The sequence below is a fragment of the Sitophilus oryzae genome, unplaced genomic scaffold, assembly GCF_002938485.1.
Source record: "Sitophilus oryzae breed Bouriz unplaced genomic scaffold, Soryzae_2.0 scaffold_562_pilon_pilon, whole genome shotgun sequence".
NCBI classification, from domain to species: Eukaryota; Metazoa; Arthropoda; class Insecta; order Coleoptera; family Curculionidae; genus Sitophilus; species Sitophilus oryzae.
In genome coordinates this window covers 3,124,246-3,148,970 of record NW_022147154.1, presented here as the reverse complement: position 1 = coordinate 3,148,970, position 24,725 = coordinate 3,124,246, and the positions used below count along the sequence as shown (strand labels likewise).

The following is a 24,725-nucleotide window of genomic DNA, read 5'->3' as shown; positions in this document are numbered from 1 at the left end:
ACGGATCCTATTTTCGGTATTGATTAAAATTCAACCAAAAATAGTAACCTATTATCACATTAAGAGGCCGGATAATCCTAGTAGCGTAGGCCTTTACATCAATTAAAAAAAAGGACAGGCCGGATAGTCCTCGTAACTTAGGTCTTTAAATCAGTTAAAAAAAGTGACAGTGAAAATTCGAAAAGTTCCAGTCTAGCCTTACTTTTTTAAAAGAAAAAATGATTTTCTTATAAATATATTTTTAAAATTATGGCATCTTACACCAATGTTCAAAAAGTCAGAATTTTATATAAGTTAATATTAAGATTACATCGAAGTTTACCCGATGAATTACAAGTAATTGGAACGAATTATGCCCGTGATGAATTTAAAAGGCATAAAAGTTGTGCACCCAATGAAGCAGCTATTTTTATGAACGAATGGACTGTAAGAATTGTAAACTGTATCAGAATTATTATTTTAATAGATAATCTTTAGGATTATGCAATATCTCTGGCTAAACAACTTGGTATTAAGAATAATAAGACTATAGGCTCCGAGCTATCTCAAGATATCATAAACAATTTTAAAGATGAACAGGTTGTACAATTATATGAGTTAATGCAAGCTGCTAAAGCTCCAAGAGAAGACGATTTGGGAAAACAATCTAGTCAATAATAAGATAGTAGGTAATAACATAAATTGTTTATTTCTCTTTAAAGTTTTTACTAGAAATATATAAACTGATATTGTTTAATTATTTAAAAAAATAATAAAAGTTAAGTTTAGTACTCTATGCCATTATAACATACGTGGGTGTTGTCATGACGCCACAGTTGTTCTTCTCAGAGGACATTAAAACATATCCATCATTACCCCAATAATTCGACCAGCTATTTTTAACTAGCCAATAATTCTTGCCTCCAATTGTACCATAACCAACTGCTAATACTGCATGATCCAGATCTTTTTCAGTATTCCCACTAAAAGATATTTTGATATAATTGTGAAAAATAATTATACTTATAAATAATACCAATTTTCATCATAATAGACACCATTTGAGTAGAAACTGAAGGTTTTTTTACTGGCATCTATAGAAACACTTACAGGACCATTTTTAAATAAGGCCAGTCTAAGAGCATTCTCATCATTTTGAGTTACATTGACCCATGCACTAATCTTGGCTACTTTATCTACTTTCTCGGCATGACAGTAACCATCCTATAATATTAAAATTTATGTGTTTTACTCTTTTTACTAAACAATATCCATTTAATTACTTGGCCTAAATATGGCCCATAGTCCTCTTCAGTAGGTATTCCTCCATGTTTCAACATCCACTGATAAACTCTGAAGTCTTCTCCACCATCACATCCATTATTACCATATCTGTAAAATTATTTAGGTAGGTCAAAATATGATATTTTATATAGGGTGATCGGGTGATCAAAAAGAGTTCCTATCAGGTTTTCTTTTTAAAACCTCAAATAGAAAACCAACTGTGGAGCTTTTTTGGGTACACTGCTATATTTAGATTAAAAAGTTACCCCCAAGTGCAGTCTATTAAAGCTTGCTGGGATAGACGGACTAGTTTTCCACCATTTTTCAAGAAATAAGCCCCTTCAATTGCACCTACAGTACCAAATGACCAGCAAGAGCCGCATACAGATTGATCTAAAAATATATAGAATATTAATTTTTTTTAACAATATAACTAGTTATCACCTTTCACAGGTGTTACTGCTCCATATAACCTCCAATCCCATTGATCAGGAAGATCAGCATAATCACTGTCCTTATAAGGGAAAGGCTGACCTCCATTGTATTCGCCAGAATACAACTTGCCTCTGTAAGCTTTAAGTTCATTGTCAGTCTTGTCAGCAAGGTGGTTAACAGCTAAAGAATATCCCACATTTTTCCTGTTGTGAGAATGTATAAATCTGATGTTTTGTTTGAATATTTCTTTACGCAGAGTAGATTCAAGGGTTCCATTGTAAGTTTTGCCATGTTTCCGTGTGAATTTGTCAAACTCAAAATCGAGATGTCCTTGTTCTTCTGGTTTGATAAACTCGGCCATGGGGTTGAAAGTGTAGATGTGTTTGTTACCAGGACCAGGGAATGCACTGCAAGTTAAATCTGAAACATATTACCATTTTGGCATTAAAGTTAATTTAGAGAAGAATATTTAAAGTTTAGAATGTAGAATGAGTGGAAGGGGGGTTAATCGGCGACCTTAAAGATCTATTGTGTCCCCCTTTCTTGAGTTATAACTCGTCATACTGTCTAATAACTCCCCATACATGAGGATCGTCCTGTTGTAGGGGGATAGGGTATTTGCAATCCTCCTCTGACAACAGATGCTCATCCTCCTAGGAGTGGAGATCTACCTCCTACGAGGGTATACACCCTCCAACGATTTAAAGTTTTAGGGGACTTACTGTCTGAAATTTTGAATGTTTCCTCAGCAATAGGACTGATATCATATTCGTTATAATATAGGTAGTAGTGATCAAAGTGACTTCCTAAAATTACATTGTATCCTCTCATATCAAATCTGTAAATAAATAACATATTATATATACAGTGTCAACCAAGTTTTTGCTTTAAGTAAAATATAATTTGTTCAAATTCTCACCTGACAGGTACAGATACTTTAGTTCCATCTAAGTCCTTTTCCCTGACCCAAAGTGTGTATATATTTCTTTTTTCACCAATAATATTTGTTAAGTTCCATTTTTGAGTTGCGACACCTTCAATAACTTCTTCACCTACGTTTTTCAAGAAGAAAAAATAAAATAAAAATTGTATAAATAACCATTCAATGTTTATCGATTTTTTTTATTATAATATTGCATTTTGTACCAGCATATTCAAATCCTGTAATATCTGGCAGAACAGTTTGTGGAGAAATTTGATCATCACTGGTTCCATTCACTTGAAGGCATGTTACAGAATTTTCAACTTCTTCAGTAGTAACAGGGGCTATTTTAAGGCTAGTACCATATCCACTGTTGCCCAGTTGATAGGTTTTCACCATATCACCATAGTAGTCGATTCTTGATTGTTTGTTTGGGCCATCATACCTAGTATTTTTTTAAAAAATGAGATTTGTCTCTATATGGATAAACAAATTTAGTATAATCGAATATAAATAAAAATATTAACAAATTTAGTATAAACGAATATCAATAATTTTATTTTGATAATTTTGATTTGTAAAAGGACAAATATTTGTTTTTAAAATTGAATGATAAAGCATAAAGTACTGGCATTATTTTTACTCTAAGTGGAATACTTAGATTTAAAGATATAAGAATATGTAAACAAACTATGGATATTATCAATTACGATGAACGACATTTAATTGAAAGTAAACAGTTTAGCAATAAGTTTGCTAAATTTGAAAAGTTAAACAAATATACCTCAATTATTAATTTTATAAGACCAGTTAATTTACCTCGGTTTATGAACAGTAAGGGAAAAAATTAAGTGTTTTTATAAATATTTATTAAGCAACTTAATATACAAACTTAAGGAGATTAGGCAGCAGTTTTTATAATTAAATGTGTTGTACAAACACTTTCAGCATCTAATAAATTATATAAATTAAAAATCATCAATTTGTTAATTTTTAGCCGACCATACCAACAGGTATGGTAGGCTATTAAGATCGGCAAAAAAAGTTTTTTTAATTTCACTCAAAATGAGTTATTTGGGTCATAAATGACCTACATACAAAATATTTTCATGGTGTCTGTCTGTATGTCGGTCTCTCTGTAACACGATAACTCAAAAACCGCTAAACCGATTTTAACCAAATTTGGCACAAAAATACTGTGGCACCCGAGAATCTGCCAATTAGTTTTTGGTGGTGGTGGGGGGTTGGTAAGGGGGTATGGGAGAGGGTTAAAAATTGTAAAAAATCGTAACTCCAAAATTACAGTAGCTAGCGAAACGCGGTTTTCAATTTAAGATTAGGAATAATATTTGCAACAAAATTTGTAATAACATCAAAATCAGTCAAAGTCGCAGTTTTTGAGATAAAAAAAAATTGGAAAAATTCCTTTACTTTGAAACTAAAAGAACTGCCTACCAACTTTTTATTAACATATTTTAGTATGGGCGGCTATACGTGCCTCCCGGCGCCAAATTTTTGTCATAAAATTGCTCTGGAATGAGTTAAAATAAAATTTTTAAATGTAAAAAATGCCAAGTAATTTTTAGTCTAAAAAATCGTTTAAATTAATATTGGATATACTCATATCTTGTATAAATTGTTAAATACAACAGAATAAGAATAGTTTTAAAATATAAAGTTTTAAACATTACAATTTTAGGAAAAAACTTAACCAGAAAAAAAATTATACCTACTGGATATTACCACTCAAATAGAAAACGTTATAAGATCTTACCATGCAGAAAAGGGCTCTTCAATTTCAGCATAAGGAATGAATAACATTCCTTTTACAGAATACACATCACTCCATACAGGTGCATCTACTGCATTAGCTGAAATTATTTTTTAGTACATAATTTTGTTAGTAATTAGATATAAAATTGGATAATCTGAGGTATTATAATATATTTATAATGTGGTAGATTCTTTATGTTATTTATGAAGTGGCGTTGGCAGGTTTAGAACCAGGAAATAAATACTCTTTATTTTAAAAATTGCCGACGTTTCGACATACATTTAGAGGGTTTAAACCTGCTGACGACATTTCATGTATTATATTTATTTGATAAAAATAGGGATTTCTTAATATGTGTTTGTGCTGTTATATATTTAGTTCAAAAATCAATCCATAATCTTTGTTATATTTGTTGTTGAAATCAATAGCATGTCAATTTCTCAGTTATTTATCTCTTTCAACAAACAGTTATTTGATTCTTTGTGATTTTTAAGTTAAAATGAAAAATACCATTTTAAAAATCCAGAAATTTTAACAAAACTCAATTTTGAGAAACACTATTTGACTAATTTACTTACCAGCAAAAAATAGAGCTGAAAAAAGGAACCCAAACACCAACATCGTGATGTTGCTTATTTGAGTGATACACCAAGAATAATGACGATAATTCTCGATAAGCTATTTTATAAATTACTTATTCGTTTGCTTATTCTTTGTTTACTTTTTGCCGAGTTTTAAATGCTTATCGACTTAATCGAGTGACCTAGGCCAGCTGATTTAACTCTGGAAAGAAGTTTTGATGGTAAAGGTTTTTATTGTTATCCCAATACCACCGAGAATATTTAAAGTGGTATTGGTTTTTAGGTTTTCATAAGATGTATGGAGTGTAGAGGTAATAAGATGGTAAGGATCCTTTATCCTTTTGTGGTATTGCCCCAACACGCTGCCATGTTTTGATCTCTAATGAATAGAGGGCGTAAGTGAAAAATTTGCGTACGTGCATTTTTCTTTTTGGATGTGGAAATTTAAAGAAAAACACTCTATAACAATCATATAAATTAATTTATTTTTTATTATGATACATTTATCCATTAAACACTATATATTACATTTTGTCGATTTTTATACAACGTCTGTTTTTTTGTCATTTTTTTCTTTTAAATCAAAACAACCCGATTTTTTTCTCAAAATTAGTAATTATATCATTATTTTTTTGATATAATTATATAATATATTATTATCAACAAAATTAAATCTTACTTTTAAGTAATGTTTTATTGTATAAATTATTTATCGTAGGCCTTACTTTATACATTTCAGAAATGGTATATTTTCGCAATTTTACAAAAGCTGAAAGATTTTTTTCAGACTACTAACTTGTTTAACAAAAAATTGTATTTTTCTTATTGGAAGATGTGTTTATTCACATTTTATGGGATTTTTATTTTTTACTAAGAGTCAGTCTTTACAAAACATTCTCACCAAATTAAAATTCCTTTTTATAGTAAATTGCATTTCTATCTACTAGGTTTCATCATATTTTTTATGATATTAAAGAAGAAGTTACATCTTATACAGGGTGGCGCACCACATTCGCGTCGGTTGATTTCGCCTCGGAAAGATAAGATAAGAACAAAATATTTTATGGGTATATGTGGGAAAGCAATGTGCATAATTTAAAATTATTTTGAAATGTACAGGGTGTCTCAGAACTAAGACCCATACCAAAGTTGTATTTTTTCTTATGGAACACCCGGTATTTATTTCATTTTTGGATTCTTGGACATAAAATAAGGCATTTTTTATAAGGGTTTAAAAGGTATGTTTAAAAGCTTTTGTTTTTGAGATATTTAAAGATATTTAAATATGCATGCTATAATAAAAAAGTTTGCCAACACCTTGTACATTACTTTTGAGAATTAATTCTTGTGCTGACTTTCAAGCCAGAGAAATAAACTTTACTTAAAAATAATTTTGATTGCTTCCTTAAATGTATACAGGGGTATCAAAAATTGCTGGTGTATTTTAAATATATATTTTACATGAAAACTTTGTTATTTCAAATGCAACACTATGTATTTTTTTAAATAAGTCGAAGCAGATTTAAATGCTCTTTCAAACTATATTAGCGTTTCCTATACTTATCTGGCTCAGATTTTGAATAAAAAGCGATTTTTCAATAAAATTGTAATCAAGATGGCTGGTGTCGCCATGGCAATTATTATCTAGTGCCAGTTAGTATCTATTTTCAAAATCGACATTAATTTATGGACTTTATTTAAATTTATAACAGGTTAATCAAATTTACCTACAGTAAGGTTAATAAGTAAGTATTTATTATTTTATTAAGAAAAATGAAGCAGGATCTGCTGGTGGATAGGAATGGATATGTTACTAGTGATTTTATTTCGTGAGGACAATTATTGCTTGTTGGCCTGAAATGTTTATGCTCAAAGATATCCAAATATGCATTTTCTTGACAAGCGTTCCTTTGAAAAACTACTTTTCCTATTTTGGCAGAGCTGATAGGGAGATGTATAAAAACGGTATTAGGCAGGAACCTGTCGTTGGAGGTTGGAAGTGAAGAAAATGAATTTGCCTTAATTGGTTCTTTTATAGAAAGTCCACAAGGTTCCCTACCTACAAGTCATCGTAATATAAACCAAGGAAGTACTTCTTTATTTTTGTTGATAAAATAATAAATACTTACTTATTAAACTATTCGTAGGTAAGTCCATAAACTAATGTCGATTTTGAAAATAGCTACTAACTGTCACTAGAAAATTGCATTGGCGACATCAACTATCTTGATTGCCATTTTATTGAAAAATCACTTTTTATTCAAAATCTGAGCCAGATAGGTATAGGAAACCCTAATATAGTTTGAAAGAGCATTTGAATCTGCTTCGATTTTAAAAAATACAGTGTTGTATTTGAAATAACGAAATTTTTATGTAAAATAAATTTTTAAATAGAATAATAAATATAATAAAAGCAATATTTTTTTTTAGTAAAGTTTAGGCTTCAAAGTCAGCACATGTGTTAACTCTGAAATGTAATGTACAGGGTGTTGACAAACTTTTTTTCATTATAGCATGCATATTTAAATATCTTTAAATATCTCAAAAGCTATAGCATTTAAGCATATTAAACCCTTATAATAAATGCCTTATTTTATGCCCGAGAATCCAAAAATGAAATAAAATACCGGGTGTTCCATAAGAAAAAATATAACTTTGGTATGGATCTTAGTTCTGACACACTCTGTACATTTCAAAATAATTTTAAATTATGCACATTGCCTTTCTACATATACCCATAAAAATTTGTTTCTACATCTTTCCGTTTTCGTATAATCAACCGAGGCGAATGGGTGCGCCACCTTGTATACTACATAATAAGGATAATATCTATTAAATATGTATAGTTGTTTTTTATAACAATAATTACATAGCTAAATAAGATGAAACAAATTTAGTAATGCAATATTAATCTCTACCACAAAAAATACAACTTTAAAAATTCAAAGGTTGCAATTATAGATTATATTATTTATGTAACTTCTTGTTATGTATATAAAATATTTTTCAATTCACACCATAGCAATAGGCTTTTGGAGGCATTACTTTCTAATAATAAGTTTCCTACAGTTCGTAGAAAAGTTAATAACTGTTTTGGTTTATCTATTTTTCGAGTTAAATCTGAAGAGTTTCTACCTATAAATATATTTTATTCATATAATGTACAGTTACTAACAATAACATTGTTCAGCTGGCCTCACATCAAAGAAATATGAATGTTTACAACCAAAAAATTCCGAGTGTCAGTTTTAAATCATAGACAAGACATAATGAGTCTTTAATAATGGTTATACCAGGTGCGTCTGAAAAGTGGCTCACCCCTATAACTTTTTTATTTTTTCAGTTAAAAGAATGAGATTAGGTATGTTAGTATATGACATAAATTAGGATTGATTGACGTATTCAATTATTTTCGGTCACTTCCTGTTTCACTGGAAATAACTACAATTTTTGATTTTTAAATGGCACCCTAGGTATTTTTTTACTTTATTCGATAGAAAATAACACTCTGAATAGAATGACATAAATTAAATGAAGAGATTCACAAATCGTTTATAAAATATCTGTTGAGAACAGGGCTTAAATTATGAGTTTTGAATTGGTCAAAACTTAGGATATGCATGATCCCTTGTACTCGAATAAAGTAAAAAATACCGAGGGTGTTATTTAAAAATCAAAAGTTGTAGTCATTTCCGGTGAAACAGGAAGTGACCGAATACAATTAAATACGTCAATCAATCCTAATTTATTTTATATACTAACATACCAAATCTCGTTTTTTTTATCTGAAAAAATAAAGAAGTTATAGGGTTGAGTCACTTTTGAGACGCACCCAGTATAAATTGACGATCAGAAATGTCTCTAGATATAGTTTATAGAATTATTTAATCACTTTTATTTTCTCGTACTACATAGGAACTATGTTGATGTATTTCGTTGTATATGGCTGCACACAATAATTTCAATAGTCTAACAAAGAAAGTAGTAGAATATATAAATTCTTGGAATTCCACGATTATATTGATAATAATAAAAAGAATCAACAAGTTAGTGAGAAATTAACAGGTCCCTCGTTACTATACCATGCTGGCAACTGTTACTTTTGGGTCGGTATTTACATGTGTAGAAGTAAATCGCATAGGGATCTTATTAAGTCGGAGTGAGAGAAATGCGACGGTGTGCTGTTGCGGCGTTGCCGGTACGCCTTTCCCTATCAAGTAAAGTAAAATCACGATCGCAAACGGCTTATTTTTAAACTTTTTTTCGAAAAGATAACTAGATAAAATCATTAGATATGTTTCTGCGCATCTGAAATCGAATTATAACGATGTCGTTAAGGTGTCCATTTTTTTATAACGAGAAAACGTCACTAATCGCGATAATTTAAAAACTTAACTTTTTTAACACATAATACGCCATAATTTAAGAACCACTTTAGATATTGAAACATTTTTTTTTATTTTTGAAGATCTGATCTTTTAAAATATGTTTAAAAAGAAAAATTCGATAAGGTTGTTTTTTCCCTTCAAAAATTTTGAACAACCCATCCATTTAGTTTTAGTGCATAGCAATTTTCAGCAATCGTGTAACTTTTTTATTTATAAAGATGTTTACATATTGTCTGCGAACAAAATATAGCAGAAATATTAAGAAAGTTTTGGAAAAAACTACAATCAATTTATTTCTAATAGATTTCGAGATATCGATTTTTGAATTCAGAGTTCTAATAGCGCGACCACTGTCGAACACCAATTCAATTCTACTTATTATTCCAAAAATGCAAGTGTTTCTAACTTGCACTTAAAAATGTTCAAGATATAGGGAAAATTACAACGACTCGTTAATAAATAAACAAATAAAGTATCATGAGACGTAATTAAATCGTGAAGCTGAACGCATGATGTACACCTTTCCCTAGAACTTTAAGTACTGACAGAGGTACTGATAGGGTCGGCCGCTCGACTGCGACAAATCTATATCCCCTTCTATGTCTCTTAGCAGTATGTGCACAGTTTCTCGGTTTATTTCATGCGTTTGGCAACGTGTTTACTGTTCTCTCTTTGTTCGGTACATTATAAAACGTATTGTACTCTTCTTACATACGGAAATCTCGACCCAAGACTAACCTTTGCCAGCCCTTAGTATACAATCATGTACTTCAATGTATTAGTAAGAAACACTAAGATATTTGTCTCCATTGATTTTAAACCCAGTGGGGTTTTAAATTAATTTTTTATTGTTTATTACTATTTATTTGATGTGAAGCATGCCTTACATCACATCCTTTATACAACCTCAACCTTTTATCACCTCAGTAATCACAATAACACAATATTTTAGATCGTTTTATATAAAATATACAGAAAACTCCGATTCCTATCAAGCCTCATACTCACTATTCGCTAATAGTGTTCGTCAATGGAAATTCATCCATTCTCTTTGTGATATTTCCTTTGATTCAAAACGGACTTCGCAGGAAGATTTCAGAACGAATCACATCGACGAATCGCATCAGCAAATAGCGAGTTTGGTGCTTGAGAGTAGAGTATTTTTTTTGTTAGTCTAAAGCACTAAAATATTCTTGCCAGCCATTTTGCGATTACATATATTTGATATTTTTGTGTTCTAATTTTAGTAGTCAGAATATTTGTAAACTGAAATTGGACACTTTTTTCTCGAGTTTTCTTAGGATAGAATGACACAGAAATGGTTGTCAAGAATACGGCTGTAGTTAATCTATAAAAGGGTCGAGTATTATTCATTAAACTATGGTTTTATTTATTTTTTTAGACACAACTCTCAGGACCCGGTATAGTGTCGGTTATGATGTGCTGTTCTCTCCTCATGGTGGCGAAGGAACCGTATGACATGTCTCTAGGTCTTGTCCTGGTTCTTCCTAGCGTGCTGTTTATATCGTAGTTTGAGGTGGACTGAAAAATAGATGCAAAATTAATAAATTAATATTTATTTTTGTTTATATTTGTATTTTTTTAAATTAATATCAAAGGTTTTGTGTAATTGAAATATTGAGATTTCTACCATTAATCGCCTATACAGGCAAGATATTTTTGAAAGATTTGTTCCGTCGCAGTCTGTACCTTTCATTAATATTTGTAAAGGTTGTGTCCAGACCTGACGAGACAAGAGCGAGACGAGAGCGAGACATCTATCCATTTTTTGAGGCAAGCCTGCCACGAGACAAGCGAGTTGGATCATAGTGAAACGAACCAACACATATTAAATTGTAATTGGATATAACAAACGATGGTTAAATAATAGCGCATACAGTAATACATTTTTGTATCTCTAACATGGTATTTGGTTCGGCGTGTTTTATTCATCGTCGGTTTTTTTCCTTTTGGTTGACACGACGTCTTTTATAAAATACGTTTTTTAGAACAAAATGTTAAATAGAAAAGTTATAGGGAAGGTTAAGAGCAGTGCCGGACTTAGACATCCAGGGCCCCTAGGCACTTGACATATGGGCCCCCCCATGTCGTAGCCAATTTGGAAATTTACCGAATTAAATACACTAGTACAGAACAAATAATTTTTAATCGAGTTTAATGACTTTAACCTTTAAGCTAATACTTTCGACAAAGCGCTTTGATAAGCCAGGCTTTTGAGCTTATATATAAAAGTTGCGCGCCACTCATTGCTTGGGGCCCCTAGGCTAACTGGGCCCCTAGGCCCGGGCCTTGCAGGCCTAGGCGGAAATTCGGCCCTGGTTAAGAGGCACATTTTAAATCTACTGTAGAGTATATATAGGTCAAAAAATACTTCAAAAAAGTGTTGCGAATATGACATATATATATTAATGGGAATACCTTATTTTTTATTTTATTTTTATATTCTACATACAAATTGATAACTTTTTTTGCATATGATATATCAAAAATTAATAGATTTTGTAATAATTCAATTTGTTTAAAGCTTTAAAAAGGCTTATAGAAATGTTGGATTTCGGTACGGTAAAAAATTATCAGTGACGCAAAATTTGTAAATTCTGTCAGAAAAAATGATAATACAAACCATTTAAAAAAAAAACCGGTGTACCATTTAAAAAGTTTGAGATTACTTAATTTTAAATAGTCGAAATTCATGAATCAGAGCTAATATCTCGCAGTCGAACGAGACTACCAAAAACACGCCAAGACTGTGCCGCTAGCTTTCTTTGATCGGCCGTTGCAAAACCGACAGAGGACGTATACCAACGAGGCTCCGTGGGTTGTCTCGCGAGGCTCTGGCGAGACCCGTCCACACTTAGCGAACTTGGAATGCCTCGCGCTCGTCTCGCTCTCATCTTGTCAGGTATGGACGCACCTTATGTAATGGACTAGCACGGAGAAATATCGGATATGTGGCAGCCCGGGGGATCGTTGCGAGTTATAACCTGCTGTACACACAAAAAGAAATTTCTTGATGATTTTGCCTGCATAAATATGCAGGCAAAATCAGACTTAAGTCGAAATAAATATTTCGACTTAAGTCTTTGTGATTTAACTTCTTTAAAATATACCAGGTCGCAAGATGAATTCCATTATTTATCAAAAGATTTTGCCATTAACTGTAAGCTGCTAGGAAGTGGATTTGCGATCTTGCATACCATTGAGAATCGGATATGCAAGATCACAAATGCGTTCGTGAATATCAAAGTGTTTTTCTCTTGAACGACCGAGTAGGAGAATATGTAATGTTATATCTCTGGCCGGCTATAGCGCAAGCAGTTAGTGTGTCGATCTGCGGTGCGAGAGATGTGATAGTACTGGGTTCGATCCTCAGCCAGTACGGTCGCTTTATTTATTTAAATAAAAATATTAATTTATCTAAATGGAGCGACCAGCGAGCCACCACCTCAAGCAAGACAATAGAAAACCACCTTGAGTATATTTGCCTTATACAGCCTCTCAAATAGTGCCGTTCGTATTCGGCGATAAACTGTAGGTCCCGTGTACTTGTGTAACACTGATGACACACATCACAAGTACCATTGCGATAAAAAAAAAGTAGTACAACAAAATATGATTTAATCTGCTGGTCTATAATAAAATTAAAAAAAAAAGGTAGTAACAGTTTATGTCGTGACCACGATACGATTCTTAAAGTCGTTTCTAAAGATAGTGTACTTGTGAAACACTGATGACACACATCACAAGTACCATTGCGATAAAAAAGAGTAGTACAACAAAATATGATTTAATCTGCTGGTCTATAATAAAATAAAAAAAAAACTTGAAAAATTGCCCATTTTTAAAAGGTAGTAACAGTTTATGTCGTGACCACGATACGATTCTTAAAGTGAATGAATTGAATGCGGTTACAATTTCATGTTATTTAAGTAAACTTATGCTAATTCCATTAACACCTAAGAAATTTTAGTATCTAAAGCTGTTATTAATTTAATTTTATGCTATCAATACGTTACACATCTAATTTTCTTCTAAAATGGACATCTCTAATTACGATTTTTGGCTTGTTTCTCAGTGGTTTTCGATCATACATGTATAATGATTATATGTATCTCTGTCTGTTTTATCTAAATAAATAGACATACTACGATTGTCTCTGTTGTACTCACTTGTAGGTCTGGAAACGCCGTTGGTGAAGCTATGCTAATTTGATTGGGCGACTGAGTGAACAGATCGTTGGGTCTGGGTAATTCTGGAGGCGTGGTGGAATTCTGCCGATCCTCACCTATTTCAAGTTTTGTTACTAGCGGGGAAAATAATATATTGCTTAGGACATGATCTAAAACATTTGACATGTTTTTACAATAATATGTATCATTGTTTTAAAGTATACAAAATGTATGTTTGAACAACTTTTCAAAGGATGCGACATATTTTTTTTGTATAATATGCAGTATGTGATGTGTTTTATGTGCTTCTGTTGACCATGTTAAATAAAAAAAAGACAAAATTAAAAAAAAATGGTTACCTTATTTTCTTTGATGTTTTCGGCTCTACATGGGAAACTTAAATACATAAATATCTACCATTTATTCATCTATATTTATTTATTCGAAAATGATGCATAGTAAATAAATAAATATACAGAGCTAGCTTATATACATAGCCCGAAGGACATAATATACTGAATTTTATTATACATTTTTAACCAACAAAAATATTTAACCTTTGATTTTGTATTCATGATAATATAGAACAGAGAAAATTTAGATTTGAGATTCTTATAAATATTATAGACAAATATAATATAATAAAAAATAAGGAAAGGAAAAGTAAAAATAAAAACGCAATACGTAAAAAATATATTTATTTCTACAAATAAGTACAAAAGTAAAATGTCACAACAGAAACAACAATAATGATAAAAATAATATCTGTTTGTGTAGGTATATGTATAGTAAGGATCTGTTTATGAATAAATGAATGATGTATTTCTTTGAAACAATACATTTGAAAATTAACGATATATTATATTATATAGACAATAATATGTGCATGTATAGATGTTTGTGCATATAATAAAAAAGTATAATTGTATGATATATGATATAATTATATATATTCTATTTTTTATTTAATAATATTTTGTGTTTAAGGACGGAAGAATATTTTATTCACAGATAAGCGCTATAACACGTATTAATAATTGTTTATTCTTTTTGATTAATATAAAATTATTTTTTAGTGTCGCTAGACTTTAAATATGACTAGAAAATTACTTAATATTAGTAGGGTCTCGATGTAGTAAACTTTTTACCAAATAAAGTAAGTATGTACTTATATTTTAATAATAAAATAAAATAATATATCCACTATAGGCTTGGTGCATTTCAGTTGATTTCAACAAATTCAGACTCTACGGTAGGAATCAGAAAATATCAATATATACGTTCACGCCGCCATGCTGCGCCGCCGCGCCGCGCTGCGCCGTCATGTCGATCGCATTAAAATAATATTGAAATCGGGGTTTTGTCATAATATTTAAGTATGTTAGTTTTTTGCTAGTGCAGTTATTGATACTATAAAACACTCATGTACGAGGTCTGTGTGATGTAACGCTGTTTCGGGTAGTAAAAAATAAGTGAAAAAGAATTCGAACTAGGCTTGTTCTGTTTGACAATTTCAAATGTTAATAAAATTGCTAAAAAAAATGTTAACGCGTAAAGGAGAGAAATAAGTCTTCCTACTCTGGGTGCATGCTCACCAAGGAATAGAAGGCAATGAAAAAGCAAATGATCTAGCTAGGAAAGGTGCGAACACTCCACTAACTGGACCAGAACTGTTCTGTTTTCCAAACGGGAACCAACTGAAAGCGGAACTGAATACTCTGGAAGACTCCATTTGTAACTTGGAATGGGTGTCCTCCAACAGTCTAACGGCCGTATTCATAGTCGAGCGCCAGCCGCCCGCCGAAAAGAAGCGCTAGCCGAAGATTTCTCCGGCGAGCGCTTCGATACCGGGAGAGAAAAAAAGCTCTTTCATAGTCGGCCGCCAGCGCACCGCTGGCTGGCGAAAATGACGGCCCGTCGCCAACAAAATTTCACTTCGGGTGGAGGGTTTTAACAACAGGGAACATGTTTTCTTCCTTTTTCTACACAAAATCGGTTATACGAACTTTAACATTCTCTAAATATTTAAATATTAATAATTTAAATATTTTATTGATACTGGGTAATTTAAATATTTTATTGATGTGTCCATTATTTTATTATAATTCGTTTTAAAGTAATGAATAATATCTTCGTAATCCTTCACTTATAGTAAAAAGATTTACAATTTTTTATATACATATTTTTTTGGCTAGGTATATTTTTGGGTAATAATTGAGTGCAATAACATTCAATAACTCAACTTTCCCGGATATTGAACTCTCCCGAAACAACATTTTATAGCTTCATAATTTCTTACACCGATTTGATCAATAGCAAAAATGGTTTCAAGCAGTTCGACGAAACAAGTGAGTAAACAAGGTGCTCGTTACATAATCAAAAAATTAAATAGATTATAATATGAGAGGATGAAATATAATTTACAATATTAATGGTATACTTTTTTAATAACTAGTGATTAAATGTTTTACGAACATCTTTTAAAATTATAATTATGTACCTTTAAAAAATTTCGTTATAGCCGAAATAGCTCCAATTATGCCCCACTAGCAAAACCGGTGATAAAACTATGCTCGCTACCGTAGGTGAACTCATCTAAAAAAAAAATTTTAACTGGAATAACAAATTATAATGCAAGTTCTTCGGAAGATATCAAAATATTTACCTTTTTATTTTTTTGTTTAGAAATTCCACAAATTACACTTTCTAACACTTAGAATAATTATATACTAATTTTTTCGTTTACTCGCCATTTAAACCGGTGTATTTGTATGTATTCGTTATTTACGAGTTCTCCGGCGGTGGCAGCACCGGCGGAGAATGCACCAAGCCTATAAGCTGATAAATATAGGTATAGTATTGTAGTAGTATATAATATAATATCCATAGGAGAAAATATAGAAAACAGGACTCTCTTTTAAATTCATCAAAATGTTTATTGCTTACTTTATGATACATATACGCTTCATTAAGTTCAATGAAGTTCTAATAATGTTTAAACAATATACTTGTTTTCTTGTTTTGTACACTTAACAACAAAAAACAACTTTTGCAAAACCGTGACGTTTACTAGCTATCTCCAGGTATTCTTGTATTTATTGAATGTTCCGTGGGTATATCCAGAGGATATGTGCGCAGGAGTTGACAGGGTAACTCGAAAATATGCGAGTTATCCTGCTATAAGTTTACTATAACGAGACTATACTGTGATAGGTTACGATATTAATAAACTTTTCAAAAAATATCGTTTTCTATACGTTGTCAAAGTGTTTAAATGTGGAAAAATGTTGACTGTGAGTTCTACATTGAGCGTTATGATGTTGACCGTGATGACACCGACACAAACACTCACCTCTGGGTGTGTTCAGGATGTCCGGTTGTCTTTTTGAATCGGATGAACCGGTAATGTTGTCCTGCGACTGGTAAGATGGGGAACAGTCTGCTGCAGGCTTCAGAGTGTATGCCACAACATACCGATTGTCACCTGAAATTACAAAATGTTGGAATGCTAATATATATATACAGGGTGTCCCAGGCTGAGCGTGCCATTAGAGGTTTCTAAAGAACTACAGCATCTAGCTCGGAGATTTTTTGAACATCATAGTTTCACAACGAGATCTATCGACTAAAAATATTTTTAATATGGCGGCACTTCCGGAAATACCGGAAGTTGACAACAACTTTCTTATTTTAAATGGGGACTCCCATTTTTTATTATGTACTTGAATTCTCTGTAAAATTTTATGAATTTTGATATTAAACGCTCTATATCTAACATTAACCGTTTTTGAGAAAAAAAATGTCTGTCGAAAATATGTGTATAGTCTAAACGTCAAATTTAGTGATTACCACAGCCACTTTGCCATAAAGAGAAAACATCAAAAATTAAATTGTTCGAATGTCATATAATAATGGTCGCAGCTGTCATACAATTGAGCGATTAAAAATTATCATAAATCATTTTTTTCAAATGGAAACTCACTTTTTTTTATTGCACTAGTGAAAAGGCTTTTCAGTTTGTTACTTTTTAACTATACATGTTCCTATATCTGAGTATTAAGTTCCTATATTTGAGTTATTTGAGATTTAGTTTTAAAGCGTATATTTTTCTTGATTTTAACCAGTAACCTATGACTTGAAACGTCAAGTGATGTAAAACAATAGATCTGGCCATGTCATATTGTGACGCTTTGTTCAAAAAGCACCATCATTTTCGAGCCAACTTTGCGCTGTTTTTTTTTGATCATACGGAATATTAATAATGTTACGGATTCCGTGGGTCCACTAATTTAAAATCACGATAAAATACTTAACGAATTTATTTTCTCACTTTATACACAATTACTAACTTATAACACACAACAAACTAACTATTTATAAGATTCCTTCACCAAATTGTCCGATTTTCAATTTCCACGCGGTATATTCAAATTTCAAAAACTGTCTCAGTTGTCGATGGCTCCGGCTTATATACTCTATTGACTGCTTCTCGAAATTTCCCCAATTCTCGGAAAGCGTACTTCTTCATACCAGACAATTCTATTGTCTGATTCCCTTACTTCGACTTGACTAAAAGATGGCGCCTGAAAAGTCTTTTAATTTCTGGCGGATACGTTGCGGTTGTGCAGGCACCAGTAATACATTTTTAATTTCTGGCGGATAGGCCATTTTTCTTGACATTGCCCCCTTTTCAAATTTGATCGTCCCGATCAAGGTTTCCTGTCTGATATCTCTTCAATCGATCCAGATGAACTACTTTCATCTTACTTCTAGGGCTGCGTTGAATCCGATACACAACATCATTTATCCTCTTGATGACTGTATAAGGACCTTCCCATGCTGGAGTTAACTTTGGGGACCTCCCTTTCGTGCGCTGTGGGTTATATAACCATACCATATCGTCCTGTTGAAATCCCGTAGAATTAGCTCTGAGGTCGTAACGAGCTTTCATCCGGTCACTGGCTAGCGTAATCTTACTTCTCACGGCCTTATGAATTCCCGATAACCTTTCCTTCCTAACGACTCTTTCGAACGACCGTCCAACGTTATCTTGTTCCATTTTTCCTCCAGATCGAGTACTTGGTCCTTGTCTAGCTGCGCAAATCTTACAACGTCGACACCATTTCTTAACATCTTCACAATAATCCACCCAGTAAAAACGGTCTCTCAGCTTGCTCAGGGTCTTGTTTACCCCAAGATGGGCTCCAGTTTTACCACCATGAATTTCTTCCAATACCTGGGTGACTTTCTTCCTTGGTACCAGTAACTGAGTTGTTACGGTCCTGCCATCCGCACTTTCCCACGTGCGCTTTAACAATCCATTCTCAATCACCAGTGAATTCCACTGAGCCCAGAGAGCTTTGAAAACCAGCCCTCTGTCCGCAATATCCTGCGACGGTGGTCTCTCGCCGTTACCTTCCTTGAGCCGTAGTATTGCTCCGATGTCTGGATCTTCCATTTGATCTTTCCTCAATTGTAACGTCGTCCATTGTTCGTCAGTTCTCAGTTTAAAATTCTTTACTCTGATAGTGCTTTCGCGATGTTGCATTTTCTTGTCCAAGGTAGCTCGTCGTCGATCTAGGTCGTTGTCGATAATTTGTACCCGTCCTACACGGCACCCAGCGGTTTTCTCTAGTTTCCCGAACATAGTCTTCTTGGTATCACCAGGTATCATCACAATTTTCGATGATCTTTCTTCCGTATTTCCTGGTCTCTTCTCTTTAGATACAGAAAATTCCTCATTTCCGATTTTCAGGATGTTTCTATGGTGATCAAACGAAAAACCATGTTGACTGATCACATCCATACCCATGATAAAAATCATCTTCAATGTCTGCCACTAAAACGCTATGCCGAAACTTCAAATTCCCTAACTCCAATTCCATGAAAGCCTCTCCCCGTACAACGGCCATTTCCCCCGTAACTGTACGTAAATACACTCTTCTTCTAAGAGGCATCATCTTCAATCCTTGCACAGAGTTAGTCCGCACCAACGATACCATAGCGCCTGTGTCCACAGTCATTCGAATTCTTCTACCATTGACCTTCCCGTTGATCACCAAACTGTCAGCGGTTTTTCCTAGACTCCTAACGGAAAACATCCTAGGGGCTCTGTTTTCTTCAGCCAATACTCGCTCATTCGTGTTGATTTCCTGGTGCCTATGTTCTCTCGATGGTAAACGGAATCGCATTTGGACGCGGCAATCCCGTTTGATGTGGCCATTCCTGCCACATCTATAGCAACTTATGTCCTGGGATCTTCCGATGTGCCGATGTTCTCTGGATGGTGAATGGAATCGCATTTGGATGCGACAATCCCGTTTGATGTGGCCATTCCTGCCACATCTATAGCACCTTATGTCCTGTGATCTTCTATGGTTCTCTGTCTGGGTGTTGTTGACTCCCTTGTTTATTAGTAGCTCACATAGTTTGTCGACTTTCTTACACATCTCCTCCAAACCTCTGTGAGTGCTTTCGGGCTGTTTCTCGACCGTTACTGATCTTATCTTCGGTCTAGGGATGGCGCTAAAAGCAGCTTCGATTTCCAGCGCCCTGACCAGTGCTTCGCTGCTGGTAGAAAATCGGGATATTTGCAGCGCCCTCTGTAATTCGTTGTCCCTCAGTCCGCTGATAAAGCACTGAGCAGCGAGTTCCTCCCTAAATCCTTCCGGTGCTTCTGGATATGCCAGGTGTACCAGCCGACGTAAGTCTGCTTCAAATTCCTGCAGACTCTCTCCGGACCTCTGCAGGCGTGTCTTGATCTGGGCCTGGTAAAGTTGGCGTCGATGTTGGTCGCCATATCTTCTGTCCAGTGCAGCGACCAAAGTTTGGTATTCCTGCTGTTGGGCTGCAGGAATAGTTTGCAACAGTTCCAGGGCAGGGCCACGCAGCGCGATGACAAGTGCCGCTGCTTTCTCCTGGTCGGTCCATCCGTTGGCAGCGGCGGCTGCTTCAAACTGGCGGTGGTACATCGTCCAGGTGGTTTGCCCATCGTAGGTCGGGGCCTTGAGGTTCGCAGTTCCATGAACGCCAGGTGTCCTTACTTGTACCTTGGTCTTCTGTAGGTCCATCTCTAATTTTTCCATTTTTTGCTGAAGGCGTTCCTCCAGATCTTCTACGGCTTCTTGGAAGTGATTCTGCTGTTCCTGGCAACGCATTTCCAACATTGCTTGTTGCTTTTTTTTCCATGTCTCCGAAGCTTTTCTGAAGTCGAATTTCCTGATTTTCTAAGATTTTCTGAAGCCGGTCCTGTTCTTCTTGCTTTTCTCTCTGACGTCGCTCCTCCAAACGAATTTCCAAATTACCCAATATTTTTTCAAGCCGGTCCTGTTCTTCCTGTTTATCTTGTTGTTGTTGGAATTTCAAATCTCCGAAAATCTTCTCAAGCCGGTCCTGTTCTTCTTGTTTTTCTTTTTGTCGTTGTAAATTTTCCTCTTCTTTATCTTTTATCTTTTCTCTTTCTTCTAGTCGGGCCTGCTCTTCTCTCGTTCTTTACGGAGTCTTTCTTGTTCTTCTGCCTTCTCTCTTCTCATATTCTCCATAAAATCGCCCAATAATTTGCTTACTTCCTCCATTTTCTTCGCTTGTTCCCTTGTACCAACCATAAAAATACTCTAATTCGGTCTAAAAATCTTCCAATCCACTTAATTTCTGCTTCAAATCCTCTTGAATCGCACTTCCGACACCAATTGTTACGGATTCCGTGGGTCCACTAATTTAAAATCACGATAAAATACTTAACGAATTTATTTTCTCACTTTATACACAATTACTAACTTATAACACACAACAAACTAACTATTTATAAGATTCCTTCACCAAATTGTCCGATTTTCAATTTCCACGCGGTATATTCAAATTTCAAAAACTGTCTCAGTTGTCGATGCAGTGCCTTCTATTAAAAGATCAGCCTACGGGCGAGATTTATGACGTCACGCTAGTTAGATATAACGGATTAATAAATATATTGTAGAATACATGGAAAACATAATTATTTCCTCAGATTTTGGGGTTTGTATTTTAAAAATGATATAGTTTAAATGAAATATACATAATATACAGTTAATAACTACAACATATATACCTATTTATAGTAATAAATACTTTGGCAAATAAACTATGAACCATACAAATGCAGCAAATGTTTTACAATGTACAAATAATGTATAGGTACATAAGATAATGGGTAAAATGTAAATATATTTTAAATTTTGGGGTTTGAAAATCGATCTAATTTAACAAAAAACATTTAATATCTACTAATAGTGATGTATTATTATTTGCATTCACAAAATTTATATGTATATTTTGCAAGTATCAATGTTGGAAAATTATATTTACAAATAATACAATATTATCTAAAAAAGGCGTCAGCGATGGCTATGAAATGAAGATCGCTGGCATTTTATATGTTAAATTATTCTAAAATTTTGATTTTCTTGGGATTTTAGGTTCGGGAAAAACGCTGATTAAGTTTTCATTTGGGTTTTCATTATTTTTATTTGGTTTAAAAAAAACGTTTCGGCTAACTATAGCCTTCACAGTGTTGTGTCATATGAGAAAAATCGTGTCGAATATAATCCAAAAAATTACATATACAATATAATTCACACCTCATAATGTTTACTGCAATTAATAAACTAATATAAACTTATGAAAAGATGACCACATATTTTTTAAAATTATTATTCTTAACACTAAAATTATCTACATTGACTATGGAGTACGCAGTAAACATTATGTGCGTGGTGTGAATATTTTATATGCAATTTTTTGGATTATATTCGACACTATTTTTTTCATATGACACAACACTGATGGCGGCTATAATGTTAGCCGAACCGTTTTTTTTTAAACCAAATAAAAATAATGAAAAACCAAATGAAAAATCAATCAGCGTTTTTCCCGAACCTAAATTCCAAAAAAATCAAAAAATTTAGAATATTTAGAATCAAGGTTCAAGAATATCAAATTTTCCAAGATTGTAAAATTCTAGTTAATTATTTTATGTGTACAGTTATTTAGGGAATGTCATTGATGTTCATTTCCAAGTCAACTAGACGCCCATTTTTTTCGATGATACGGTATAATTCTCGTAAAATGTAAATAACATTAGACCAATTAAAACAAAGAAATATGAATTTCTTAGTATTTTTAGTAACACCTTTATTCTTAAAACTTAATTTTGTATTATGCAAATATACCAATTTTATTGTTATTTTATTCATATTGTATTCAGCCATCACTTAAATATTTGATATTAATTTGGTATTATAAATAATCAATACTATTCATTAAAAATTACTGAACAAATATATGTTATGCTTAACATACATTATATATTATCAAACAAAAACACATTCTTCTTTTTAAACTGTATCAGTCTTGTCTTTACAAAATCTTTTTTAAAAATTTGAACTCAAAATAATAATCTTTTCATGATCTCTAATACACATATTCTTTATTTTTCCCTAGATCATAATACCTACTTACGTGTTTGAATCTATCGACGCTGAACCAGCAACACTTGGAGTGGAGATTCCACAATATGAATAAAATAACATAATTGTCCAGTTTTCATTAATACCATCATGGGAGAATATTATTTTTAAATTTATTAAAGATATTTTCAATAAAATTCTCTTGATTTATAACTCGTACCCACTTTTCTTGCTCTTCCGGACACTTTAGGCTGCCTAGTATAATAACTATCCTTAGTAACTATCCTTTCCACCAGGAACACAACAAAGATGAGGCATAGCACCAAAAACACACTCCACTTAAGCTTTATTGATGAATTGTTAGAGTCTTAAAAAACACACACAAAAATCACGATAAGTAAAAAATGTATGGGCACTTTTAGGTTAAATCACTTACACAACGTGTAATTTTTAAAATTTCTATTTTTTTATGCGAAACCGAGAGTGACCATATATCTGGTAGTAGTTTATGTCACTTCAACACCAAAATAATTAGTTTTTTGCACTACAATAATAAATAATACCAAAAATCAAAGAGTTAAAACCAAAAATCAACCGACAAAATATGAAACGGAATCTAACCCAATATCTAAGTATGTACAGCTGATGAAGTAAACAAAAGTCCGCCCGTAGGCTGATCTTTTAATAGAGGGCACTGGTCGATGGCTCCGGCTTATATACTCTATTGACTGCTTCTCGAAATTTCCCCAATTCTCGGAAAGCGTACTTCTTCATACCAGACAATTCTATTGTCTGATTCCCTTACTTCTCGACTTGACTAAAAGATGGCGCCTGAAAAAGTCTTTTAATTTCTGGCGGATACGTTGCGGTTGTGCAGGCAAGCAGTAATACATTTTTAATTTCTGGCGGATAGGCCATTTTTCTTGACAATAATATCAACTATTAGATATCACTAAGGAGCGAAAATACGAGATATATTTTTATAAATACACTTTTTGAACTCTTAAGGCAGGCGGCCACTGCGAGCTTAACTAAACTAAGCTAAGAATATGAAAACAAACGGTAACTAAATGGGTACTCTACTGGGAACGATTTTCGCTCAGTAGTCAGCTAAGTTTTCGTATTGTATCTCTGCCATCATAGAACTAATCGCTGCGAAAAATTCGCTGGAACCTGTCACGAACTAAAACGAGCGAAACTAAACTCCGATTCGAATCTTCGTTCATATATTTTCATTTTGTTTCGCTCAAGTAGCCGCTGACGCATTAAAAAGTATGGGAGCTGATTTTTACAAATCTTATCTTCGCTTAGTTTAGTTTCGCTCGCAGTGGCTGTATCGCAGTATTTATACTATAGGAAATTCAAATAATTCGTTTTCTGGCAGATGGAAATAAATTGTCTGACCGTTTGACACTTAATGTCAAAGAAAGCTAGATAAAATCAAGAAAAATATGTTTTCTAACTCAATCTTAAATAACTTAAAAGCGGTTTATTTTAGGTATAGGAATCGTATAGTTAAAAAGTAACGAATTGAAAAACTGTTTCATTAGTGAAATAAAAATAGTGAGTTTCCATTTGAAAAAAATGATTTATTATAATTTTTTAATCGCTCAATTCCATGGCGACTACCACAAAACATCCCCCTTTAGAACTTCGTCTATCATGTTAAGAAATGAAAGTAAATAATAAAGCGCCTCTCGTGTTTGTTCGCACTCAAAAAAATTCAATTAAT

At 33.0% G+C, this 24,725-nt stretch overlaps 3 protein-coding genes across 6 annotated transcripts in view; 1 reads left to right on the top strand and 2 right to left on the bottom strand.

The window, feature by feature from the left end:
• Nucleotides 1-177: 177 nt before the first annotated feature.
• Nucleotides 178-10,952, top strand: LOC115887285 (succinate dehydrogenase assembly factor 3, mitochondrial). Of its 4 annotated transcripts, none has more exons than XM_030906674.1 (3): nt 178-426; nt 478-664; nt 10,766-10,952. In XM_030906674.1, the coding sequence occupies exons 1-2, from the start codon at nt 250-252 to the stop codon at nt 655-657; spliced, it is 357 nt and encodes a 118-aa protein (XP_030762534.1). In that variant the 5' UTR covers nt 178-249; the 3' UTR covers nt 658-664; nt 10,766-10,952. The 4 variants fall into 4 exon arrangements, with proteins under 4 accessions (XP_030762534.1, XP_030762533.1, XP_030762535.1 ...); XM_030906673.1 differs by having other exon boundaries at nt 478-668; XM_030906675.1 differs by lacking the exon at nt 10,766-10,952 and adding an exon at nt 4,320-4,492 and having other exon boundaries at nt 478-668.
• On the bottom strand, nt 670-5,173 carry LOC115887284 (digestive cysteine proteinase 1). The gene is made up of 10 exons (XM_030906672.1): nt 4,973-5,173; nt 4,395-4,491; nt 2,845-3,065; nt 2,618-2,750; nt 2,421-2,536; nt 1,708-2,118; nt 1,530-1,656; nt 1,263-1,371; nt 1,016-1,203; nt 670-962 (listed from the first exon to the last, which is right to left on the bottom strand). Exons 1-10 carry the CDS (start codon nt 5,013-5,015, stop codon nt 773-775), a joined length of 1,635 nt encoding a protein of 544 aa, XP_030762532.1. The 5' UTR covers nt 5,016-5,173; the 3' UTR covers nt 670-772.
• The window catches only part of LOC115887301 (hemicentin-1-like), a 662,438-nt gene continuing 648,474 nt past the window's right edge, over nt 10,762-24,725 (bottom strand). Inside the window, exons 14-16 of the mRNA XM_030906694.1 lie at nt 16,906-17,037; nt 13,554-13,687; nt 10,762-10,905 (exon numbers count right to left, since the gene is read on the bottom strand). Coding sequence (XP_030762554.1) covers nt 10,762-10,905; nt 13,554-13,687; nt 16,906-17,037 — 410 coding nt within the window. The remainder of the gene's footprint in view (nt 10,906-13,553; nt 13,688-16,905; nt 17,038-24,725) is intronic.

Excerpts from the sequence above, each read along its gene's own strand:
- LOC115887284 (XM_030906672.1), bottom strand. The coding sequence starts at position 5,015 with ATGTTGGTGTTTGGGTTCCTTTTTTCAGCTCTATTTTTTGCTG. Across the intron at positions 2,751-2,844 it reads TACAGGATTTGAATATGCTG|GTGAAGAAGTTATTGAAGGT; the intron begins GTACAAAATGCA and ends TGAAAAACGTAG. Across the intron at positions 1,657-1,707 it reads AGCAGTAACACCTGTGAAAG|ATCAATCTGTATGCGGCTCT; the intron begins GTGATAACTAGT and ends ATATATTTTTAG.
- LOC115887285 (XM_030906674.1), top strand. The coding sequence starts at position 250 with ATGGCATCTTACACCAATGTTCAAAAAGTCAGAATTTTATATAAGTTA. Across the intron at positions 427-477 it reads TTTTTATGAACGAATGGACT|GATTATGCAATATCTCTGGC; the intron begins GTAAGAATTGTA and ends GATAATCTTTAG.